The sequence below is a fragment of the Pistacia vera genome, unplaced genomic scaffold, assembly GCF_008641045.1.
Source record: "Pistacia vera cultivar Batoury unplaced genomic scaffold, PisVer_v2 Contig578, whole genome shotgun sequence".
Lineage (NCBI taxonomy): Eukaryota > Viridiplantae > Streptophyta > Magnoliopsida > Sapindales > Anacardiaceae > Pistacia > Pistacia vera.
In genome coordinates this window covers 355,930-367,682 of record NW_022196421.1, presented here as the reverse complement: position 1 = coordinate 367,682, position 11,753 = coordinate 355,930, and the positions used below count along the sequence as shown (strand labels likewise).

At 38.7% G+C, this 11,753-nt stretch overlaps 1 protein-coding gene across 1 annotated transcript; it reads left to right on the top strand.

The window, feature by feature from the left end:
* The first annotated feature begins 10,141 nt into the window (after positions 1-10,141).
* On the top strand, positions 10,142-11,125 carry LOC116109317. Its single transcript, XM_031395552.1, has one exon. The coding sequence runs from the start codon at positions 10,142-10,144 to the stop codon at positions 11,123-11,125; it is 984 nt and encodes a 327-aa protein (XP_031251412.1).
* The last annotated feature ends 628 nt before the right edge of the window (positions 11,126-11,753 follow it).

The following is an 11,753-nucleotide window of genomic DNA, read 5'->3' as shown; positions in this document are numbered from 1 at the left end:
ATTATTATTTGTATTAAAGCGATAAAGAAAAGGTGAATAAGATAGATGGAGTTTCAAATTCTGAACCAAAATACCTTTTCAAATTTATATATAAGATAAAAGATAAAATATTAGTTACAAAAATACCCCTGGGTTTAGAGGAAACTACGAAACTGTTAGGTAGTTATCTTACAACTGTCAGTGAGTGATGGATATGATTAGCCCAAGGTGGAGGATGCGGCCCCCACGTTGTCACGCATGAAATTATTTAAACTTTGAGACATCGACACTTTAAAATACGATAATACCCTTGTTTTGGTTTATTACAAGCATTGAGCATATGAAATTGGTGACGAATTCTGGGATCTTGAGGGTAAAGATGGTGCATGCTGTATGGTCAGTTTTAAGATATTTAGGATTAGAAGCTTTTTTTATAACAAAAAATATCCTTAATTTATTAGAAATTTTGACCATATACTAGACTTAGCTCTCTTATGATTGCAAGAGAGAACTTAATTAGTATATTTCCCAAACTTGGGAGTTGGATCATTTTATGTTAATGAATTATTAATAATTATTTAATTGACTCATATTGATATACATTATATATTTATTTCAATTCAAACAAAATATAATTTAAAAGCTATTTGACACCTGTAATATTAAAGCAGCAAATCTCTCTAAAACCTAAATTCAAAAGCAGTGTGATGAAGTCACCATGTTGACCAAATGGACTAATTGTCTCTCTAACCACCATTAGTAGAGTTACTGAGGGTTTCAGTATAGTGAAGGTTAATCAAAGCTACTGATTTTGATTCCATGAATTTGAATATCAGAAAAAGAGTACCTATAACAGACAACAACAAAATTCAAATATAAAAACAAGAACAACCTCTAGATTAAAAACTTAAAAAAAAAAAAATTATGCAATTATTATTAGATAACATTCAACAAGGTTAAAAACACATTTGCTAACCAGCAGTCAAAATAAAAAGCTTCAAGCTACACAACACTTGCTATCAACCGTATCCTCCAATCACTACTTTGAAAGTAAGAGAAACAAAAATAAGTACTAAACAAACATATTAGAGATAGCTAACGGTCCGTTTGTTTTGTTATTTTCTACCCTATTGTTGATCCTATTTTCAGAGTAAGTGTTTGTTTTATTATTCAGAAAAAACAATCTTCAAAATTCGATTCTGACAATTTTGACCATTGTCTATCTATTTTGCAGTGCTTTCTTCACTTTTTTTGTCTTTCTCTTTGTTCTATCTTCACTACTTCAGCACCGTCACAAACAATCTTCCTCTCAATTCCCAAATCTATCTCCAAACGATCTTCCACCTGAATCACAAAAAAAACCCATCCTTTCAATTCCCAAATCTAACACCAAATGATCTTCCACCTGAATGAAAAAAAAAAAAAAAAACCCAAGATCTTGCAGCTCTCCTTCCCCAAGATCTCTATCCCAAAAGTGGCCATATAAATTAAATATGTTCCACCCACCGCACATTGTCTGTCTTTCGCCACCACCCATCACCGAGAATCTCTCTTCCTCTTCCACGACCTGTAACGACCATGCACTTCGGCCTTGACCACTACCATCGCATGATTTGATACCATCCACCACTATCGTCGGGCTTCAAGGTCCATCGTTGCCCGATCTTGAATAGCCACCACCCATCACCGTGAATCTCTCTTCCTCTTCGATGACCATTGAACCTCGCCGCAATGCCCATGCACTTCAACCTTGGACCACCACCATCGCATGATCTGATACCATCCACCACCATCGTCGGGCTTTGAGGTCCACTGTCACCTGATCTTGAACAGCCACTGCCCATCACCGGGAATCTCTCTTCCTCTTCGACGACCGTTGAACCTCGCTACAACGCCCACGCACTTCGGCCTTGGACCGCCACCATCGTACGATCTGATACCATCCACCACCATCGCCAGGCTTCGAGGTCCACCGTCGCACGATCTTGAACAGCCACCACCATCGTTGGCCACCCTCCTCCAACGCTATCTCCATAGGCAAGTTTCTTTGCTGGATGTAGGTACCTTTCTCTTTCACTTACTTTTTACATCAGTTAGCACCTATATGTTTCATTGTCTTTTTACACAGGTTGGCACCTGAAAATACAGGCAACATGACAATATTTTTAGCTCAAAAATTAAATTTAAATATACATAACTTAAAGTGGGGAAAAACTGGTTAATTAGGTCCAATTCTACCAATCTGTTCCCAGAATTCATTAAAAATACAAACAACAAATTGATGTAAATCTTGAAAGGCAAAAACAACAAAAAGAAAATACCAATAATGAAAAAAGAAAAAAGAAAGACAACAATGTGTGTTCAGTGTTGTGTGGCGAGTTCTTGGATGAATTTTGAGAGTAAAAATTTTTGGGATTATTCCAAATATTTTTTTGGGATTTCTCTAACTTGTATATTTATTTTGTAGATTCAGCATCGTAATTTGATCGTAAGAACAAATTATGATCATATGCACAAATGTCAATATAATTTGCCCGCCATCGCAGGATTAATTACTACTTTTAGCAGAGGAGAAAGTTTCGACTTTTTTCCAGACTTAGAGTTCGTCATACACCCTGTTGGTCAACATTGCCTGTATCTTCCCCTGCATTGACGACTTCAAGTAGTGTTGGATCAAACGAGGTAACAATTTATCTGTGTTTAGTTTATGAGGTTTAAATGTGTGTATGTGTGTTGGTAATGTGTTTGCTAATTAGTATGGTGTCCCAATCTTGGTTGTCATTCTCACCATACTATTATTAGATGAGTGATAGTGTGAACTGGTCTGCTGAGATGACCCACAAATTTCTGATCCTGTTGTCTGAGCAGGCGAAAACTTCCCATGGTACTTCAATAAAAACAGCAGATTACCAGGAAATATTGGATGACTTATCATCATTGGCTAGGAGGAGACTCAACGTGACACAACTAACCTCTAAGTACTTTTGCTTGTGAAAAGTATATCAAGCATGGCGGAAATTGCTTCAACACACGGGCTTTGGTTAGGATCATGAGTCGCAAACTCCAACGTGTCCCTTATAGGTTTGGTAAGAATATATCAAGGCACATTTTAAAATTTTTAATTCATATTAATTAATAACACCGTATTTTTACCCTTTTTTTTTTTGGACTGACATACATTAATATATGTTTATTTTACATTACCAGCAAAACCCACAAGTGCAGCGATTCTTCCACAAGGGACTTCCTCACAAGAAGCTTTATGAAGTCATATTTGAGAAGCAAACTGCCACAGGGAGATATGCGTACACATCTACGTCTCAACTGGTGGAGAACTTCACTTCTTCCAATCAGGGATCGGTTGACATTGATGATAGTGACTTTGAACTTGATCCAGATCAGAGGACAGAGGAAAAACAACCAAACACATTTGGTCATGCAAGACCAAGAAATAGCAGGAAGAGAAGGGCCTGGGACAAACACTTATGGATGTCCTTGGTAGATTGACAGACGTGCTTGTGGAGAGGAGGAGTATGGGATCAAGGGCTAGCAATCGTAGTGGAGATGAGGGGGATGAAGAGAACACTAGTGCTCCATCTGATCTGTTTTCCATGAGCCATTGTATTAACATCTTGACGGCCATCCAAGTACCCACAGAGTTTTACATGCTGGTTTTCATGTACTTATATCAAAATCCAGGGTGGCGGGAGGTATTCGTAAAACATCCGCCCGAAGAAAAGGCTAATTGGATTTATAGCGACATTCGCAATTTGTAGATGACCCTGTATGTCCTAAGTGTTTGCCCACAGTTTTGTATGCTCCAGTGGGCACTTATCCTTTTATGGCTAAACCAAACTTCTGTTCAACACCTTGATTTGAAAATGTCCCTAGATGTCTGCTACTGTATGAACTTATTCATTGTGCTATTGTTTTATGTGAGATAACATGTTTCATATGAGTTTGGGATTGTCATTAGAATTAAAAATTGACTGTTATATTTTGCTAAGTACTACTACAACTGTTAAATATTGATCAATGTTTTGCAAATGTGTAGGTTTAAATGGCATCGCCTAAGTGTACAGGAAGAAGACGGCGTTTTGCAGATGACAAAGAAGAAATACTGACAGATATAACCATTGCACTGTGCGCTGTTGTCGTGTTAGAAACAAATGAGCATCAACTATGACATACATCTATATTAACTGGTCATGATTACATGTTGGAAGTACTCAATGGTCATGATGATAGAATCTTTGACAAGTGCCACATGGACAAAGACTGTTTTACATACTTATGTTACATTTTGGCATAACAAGGGAAATTGCAACCAACCAGGAGGATGAGTATGGAAGAACAAGTTATGATATTTTTTACAATCGTTGGTAAAAATGACAATCATAACAATGATGGAGGATTTCCAACATTCGGGTGAAATGATCTCTAGATATGTTGGCGAAATCTGCAAGGCGATATGTGAGTTGAAGATGGAGTTTATCAGGCCACCTGACTTCAGTGATGCTCCATGGGAAATATCAACCAACTGAAAATATTACCCTTTCTTTAAGGTACTTCTTCATTATGTTTTATATTAGTGGATAGTTAAGTTCATTGTGTTATTAATGTTGATAGTCGGTTAATATTACTAAAATTCAATTTTGATGATAGGACTGTATTTGAGCCATTGATGGCACACATGTATATGCTTCGGCTCCATAGGAATTTGGCGATAGGTACCGAAATCACAAAGGAACGTTGTCACAGAATGTAATGGTTGTATGCGACTTTAGGATGATGTTCAATTATGTCATCACTGGGTGGGAAGGATCTGCGCATGATTCAAAAGTTTTAAATTCAATTCTTGATGATCCTAAATTTGGATTCCCACATCCTCCACCAGGTTTAAGTATTTTCTTGACATATTATAGCATATTGGCTCCACTTTTGAGGCCTTGGAATTCAAATAACATGTGTGATTTTATTACAGGAAAATACTATTTGGTTGATGCGGATTATCCAAATAGAGAGGGGTTCCTCGCCGCTTATAGACGAGTGACTTACCATATTTCTGATCACCACCATAACCGAAGGCAGCCACAAGAGTTGTTTAACTACAGACATGCATCACTCCGCAATGTTGTCGAGAGAACCTTTGGTGTTTTAAAAAGAAGGTTCCGTATTCTCAATGGAATGAACAATTACCCATTGGACAAACAAGGGAAGATTGTTATGGCATGTTATGTACTTCATAATTTTATCAGAATGTACAATATGGAGGACCCTATCTTCCAACGGTATATTGAAAATATGGGTAATGAGCAAGTATATTGTGATAGCCAAAACAGGGCAAAAGATGGCAGAAATGGAGAGGGATCGAGTCAACCGCAGCAAGGTATTATAGACAACATGACAACTTTATTAGATAACATAACGACTGAACTGTGGGTAGCACATATGACCATGTCATAGTTGTTAATGAAGTATACGTGTAACAACGATTCTAAGGGCTGATAATTAATAGCTTTGTCATATATGTATTAATGTGGTGTTTTTAAACAGTTGGATTAGTACTTGAAATTAATATAGGTTTTTTTTTTTTTTTTTTAATATTTAGTGGTTACGAAATTACCAATCAAATGTTTAATATTATTAAAATGTAAATTCATAAGTTTTAAGGTTATAATAATAAATTATTTTAACAAAATGCACCAAAATATTATATTAATAAATCATTTATAAAAAAATATATCAAACAAATATTCAACAATTTATTCAACACAAATAACAAGGTCAAAACACTCTACTAAACATATTTTATTCAAATCCTATTCTTGTAATAATAACCCAACTCAACTCCCCAATACTATTTTAAAAATCCTATCTAAAATAACAAAACAAACGGACCCTAAATTAACCGGTCTTTTCAAGCAATAATAATAATTGAAATGAAATAAAACCTTACTAACCCATCAATTGAAGAATAAAATCCGAGAGGCCTAAAATTATCAGTTAAATATGAAACAATTGAGTTTGTTTTAATCGTTAAAATTACCTTTCGATTTCTAATTTTTCTAGAAGCAAAAATTAAGAGAGAACAAGAATACACCAAAATTAAAGTTTTTAAGACATACACCAAGTGAAGAATGCAGCAACTTCTGTAAAGAACACCACGCTAAAGAAGCCAACAGCCATCGTGAAATACATTCTCAGGAAATACCATGAAGAATAGCGAAGAACACCAACCTCAAACACTTAATAAGAGTTAAGAACGTCACCGTTAAGCAAAGATTCCATCCAGCTATTATGAGGAAACGGTTCAATCTAAACACAATAAAAAAATGATTCCATCAGCAATGAAAGAGTGAATGTGAGAGTGACATTGCGATATTGAGAGTGATACAAATTGAAAGTCAGGGTGTTTTTTCTTCAATACCCAAGACAAATGCCCTCCTTTTGAGCCGAAAACGTCAATTCATGGACTTCACACTGAAGCTGGCACAGATATCAAAACCCCCATTGTTTAAATTATTCGATAAAACCCTATATCATCTCATTTAAACCCTCGTTTCTTTTAGTAGCTATCTAATTGGACCTTATTTAATTTAATTTTTTATTACAATTAGCATAATCTACTTTCCAAAACAATATTTACAAATAAATAGTCATATAGTAGGAATAGATTAAATAAATTAATATTTTAAAGAGGAAAACCAATCTTCCAACTCAAGACTTCCGCTTAGACTCTAAGTGACTCAATACTGACATTAATACAATTCTCTGTATTTCCTAACATATATCATTCATACGAATTACATATCATCTTGTATCTTAAATACAAAGACACTACTCGTACATTACATATTGTAACATACTGACTCGTTAACATACAAAGATATATACTAACAAATCAAGTTTGTAAAATAATAACACAAATATAGTTCTTTGCAGTTTTGTACACTACTAACTCCATATTACATATATAGTACTCACCGATACTATATGTTAGGGCCAAAAAATGTCCTCGGCCCAAATAGGATAACACATCTGACAAAGAGTTAAGCCCAGGCCTAGTCCCGATGTGACCCGAGCCAGAATTCCCCAAATGAGGTACATTCGGTATGAAGTACAGCCAGTCCATACCATTTGGACCCAGGCCTCCTGATCCTAGCACACCATCTATGCCTATGGCCGAATTCGGAGCTCATAGTCAACTACGGATCACACTTTTACTTGAACTCTGATAAGGTAGTCCACTACTACCCTAACTCCTCCAACATCTGTATCTGAATCATACTCGAACTCCCTTTCACCCTAGGATAAAGGGGCCAAAAGAGACATCCCTAGGGGAAAACGATTACTATGAGAACTCCAATCCTACTAGGATTAGGAGACCAAACAGTCACTATTTAAACAGAGGCCAGCCCTCTCACAAGGCAGATTACATTACACCTTTAGCCCCGGAGTTCCTACTTGAAAACTTCACTTTACAGTCGTAGTCACAGTCCCCGACTAGACTTCTGGTAACCTCTCTACTCCCTAGCCCTCACTAAATCAGCCTCTTTCAGCCTTGCTGGCTTGAGTGTCGGAGTGCCTATGACAAACACCACCCTGGTGTTTTCTGTCGCTTCACGTTTGTTTCTCCATGTCTGTAGGTACAGCAGATCGCTAGTGGCCTCAACCTCACGAGATCAGTCCTTCCTTCTGTATATGTAGATTTTTACGTCTATAGTTTGGCGCCCACCGTGGGGCCTCTAACAATCATTCGGCTCAACGAACCTTGCTATGTGAAGAAACTTTCCATGGCTAACAATTCTGACAATGCTAACCCTAACCTCGAGGCCAAACTGGAGGCTTTGACCGCCCACATGCAACAGAACTCAGACAAGGTGGCCGCACTGGAAGCTGAGAACACTACCATCCGGACCGAAAATGCCTCCATCAGGGCAAAAAAACCAGTCTCTGAAAGAGAAGGTAAGTCAGTTTTATGATCTTGAGCTTCTGCCATGTCAGGTACCACCCAATCAGTTTCGCGCTTCGGTTCCATCTATGCAACCTCTCCAAACTCTAGAGCACAGACATGCGGCCTCAGATAAAAGGTCGCATAAATTATGTTCGTCATTGGTCGAGACTCGGTCCTGATTCATGGAGAAAGGGATCTGCCAACGGAACCCCTCACGGTCGATCCGCCTCAGGCATAAGATCAAGGCATCCAAGTGACAGAAAGCTCGCTACAACAAGAATAGTCCATCCTCGCCATCCCACCTTACCTTCAGTCAACCATCCCTACACAAGCTCCATTTGGCTCGGTTCACCCTTGCGGGTCGAGTGGTCACCCACACCAAACCATCCCGCTCAAGTCCATCCATCCCAACAGACCGAGCGAGTGCCAAACAACCCCCTTAACCATTCATGTGAGGTGAAACACCCGATCAGTTACAATGGGAGTCACCCAACTGGAGGAAATGAACGGTGATCCAAGCTACCAAGTGATACATGAAGGAATGATCAACCAGGCTATACCACGTAGATTGACCCAACAAAATGTGCCAAGTGCGAATCCTATGGCTGACCAAGTCAAGCGGGATTACCTAGTGGTATTCCCCTCTCCCATGGAACAGATATTGGCCAAGAGACTGGCCGACGTATGATAATCATATTTTACACTATGATTTTGCATTGAATTTTGATAGGATTTAGGATACTTTTCATAAAATTTGGGCAATAATTGCTACCTAATTCTATTAATTTGTCCTTGCAGGCCTAAACGATGATTTTTAGCATAAATGATAGTTTTTAGCGTAAATTGTGTAACTTGAGCTTGGAAACTCGAAATGACTGAATTTAGAAGCTTTGGAAAGCTAAGAAGAAGAGCTATAACTTTCATGTTTTGGGTTTTTCCTAATTCCGACTGGAAAAGGGTGAAAACCTGGCTTGAAGTCGTGAAAAGTACAATGGGAATTGAAGAAAAAACGTCTTTGGACGTGCTTCAGTATTTCTGCCATAACTTGAGCTGTAGACCTCGGATTGTGCTTATTCTTGAATTTTAAAGGGCTAAAATTAATATGTTTAACACGTTTCTAGATTCAGAATCTATCAGGCTCAAATTTGGCCTGAAAGTCTTCGCCGCGGCGAGGAAAAAGATTCGTCGCGGCGAAACCTGCATCAGATGTAAAAATAAAACGATGCATTTTGGCTTGCTAGGGTTTCATCCTTAAGTGAGAGAGGTATGAATTAGAGCAAAAAGGAAGAGAAAAGGATTCTTGGTTCGTCATTTGGGAGGCATCTCATGGAAGGAGAAGATTATTGAAGATTTGGGCTTCAAATTAGAGAAGATTTCTCCATCTTTTGCTTGTTTTTCAATGATGAATCTTGATTCAGTTTGTTTTTGTTATTTTATTTCGTTTTTTAGTATGAACTGAGTTGTTTAGCTAGGGTTTGATGTAACCTTGATACAATGATTCAAATTTATATGAATTGATTTACTTTGAGTTTTAATTTCACGATTGAGTGTTTATCTCTTTGCTTAATGACTTTTGGATGCTTGATCACCATTCAAATGTGTGTTGTTCACAATGAGACTGAGACGTGATTTGTGATTGTGCCTCTTAGGATAAATACCGTAGATTAAGCAAATGCTAGAGATAGGTTTAGCGATCTATGAAATCTAGATAGAATTCCATAAAGCTTAAAAGACTTTGAACTATTAATCTTCAATTTGTTGGGTGCGGAAGCTTAATAGGGATAAGTAGAGAAATGTAGCCTGAGAAGGTATGTTTTACAACTTAGGGAATTCGATTTTCAATCAAGGAATTAGAACTTGGGTAATAGATTCTATGATTTGGGTTAGCGTATCTAGGTGAAATCAACACCCTAGCATTTTTTAGCATTGTCTAATTAGTTAAGTTATTGGGTTTTGCTTTAATTTCATTATCATTCATTTATATTTTGTTAATTTGTATTTAGTTGTTAATTTTCCATCAATCCAATTTATTGTTGCTTTAATTAGGACTTAAACTAAGGAAATCGGTACTTAGTAACACTATCCTCATGGGAACAATACTCTACTTATCACTTTATTACTTTATGCGACTAGTATACTTGCTACATTTGCATGTTGTAGGAAACACGCACCAATGTAGAGGCAGTGATGAGGTGCATACCAAGAATGTCGATCCCCACCAAAAAGAGCAAGCCTTACTGCTACGCTGATTCGCCCTTCATGGATGCGATCACGCTAGCCGGCATGCCCTACAAATTCATTATCCCTAGCATGAAGCCCTATGACAGCACAACCGACCCAGATGATCACATAGCCTCGTATAAGCAGCAAATGTTCACCGTCTTGATACCTCGAATGCTAAGGGAAGCTTGCATGTGTAATAGTTTCGGTTCAAGCTTATCTAGTCCAGCTCTTCAGTGGTACACCAACCTCCCGAACGGTTCCATCGACTCATTCGCACAGCTCACCAACATCTTTGTGGAGCAATTCGCCAGCAACAAGAAACTTGAGAAACTATCAGCTGACCTGTATAGAGTATACCAGAGAAGGGGGGAGCCACTGAGAGAGTACGTCAGCAAATTCAACAAAGAAAAAATTTACATCCCTTCTTGTAACCCCGAGACAGCCGTAGACGCCTTTAGGAAGGGTCTCCTCCCGGATGGTAAATTATGCAAAGAACTGACGAAGCTCGGTTGCACCACGATGGAAGATGCCTTGGCCAGAGCAATGATTCAAATAAGGTGGGAGGAGGATGAGATGAATCGGGCAAGTCATGCTAGGTATGACTCGAGGCGGAATGATAGAAGGCCAAAGTTTAGATCGATTGAACCCCGTCACCAACCCTTTCCATGTAACCTAAACAAAGTCAGAAAACCATATGACCGCCAGCTACCTAGAATCGACAATAGACCAACCGGACTGATCCGATACAAAATCCCAAAATACAACCTCAACGTCGAACCAGCCCAAGTTATGGTGATCATGAAAGGAATGGGATCTAGCGTTAAGTGGCCAGGCAAGCTCAATGTCGAAGCAAGGAGAGACATGACCAAGTGGTGCGAATTCCATGGCGACCATGGACATAACATCGTGGACTGCATTACCCTACGATTGGAGGTCACTGCACTATTGAAGAGGGGACATCTCTGAGACCTGTTGACAGATAAAGGGAAGAACACCATCAACCAGAAAAGCACGAAAGAAACATCTCCACCTCCGCGGGAACCTATGCTAAAAGGATTTTGTTCACTCATCTCCAGAGGGTCAAAGATCAGTGAGGTTAGTTACTCCTTAGCCAAATGCTACGCCAAAGCCAATAGCCACCTTGAAATCTAATCCATTCATTCGCCTTCTCGGTCACACTCCCACCAGGTAATTCAATTCGAAGATGACGAGCCGATCACTCTGGCCGCCCTACATCACGATACTCTTGTCATCTCGCTCCAGATCGCCAATATCCTGGTCAAGAGGGTATTCATAGATGGGGGATCCTCAGCAAACATTCTTTTCCTTGAAGCAGTAAAGGCTATGGGTCAGGAAGAAACAAACATCAACAGACGACCGACCCTACATGTCGAGTTCAGTTCCGATCAGAAATATACCATCGGAGAGATCGTCCTTCCTGTCTATGCCATGGAAGTAAACAAGCATACCATTTTTCTAGTGATCGACTATCCTTCACCATACAACGTCATCTTGGGCTGACCTTGGATCCACAACATGCGAGCTGTTCCATCCACCTTCCACCAAATGATCAGGTTTCCTACCAAATGAGGAG

Excerpts from the sequence above, each read along its gene's own strand:
- LOC116109317 (XM_031395552.1), top strand. The coding sequence starts at position 10,142 with ATGTCGATCCCCACCAAAAAGAGCAAGCCTTACTGCTACGCTGATTCG.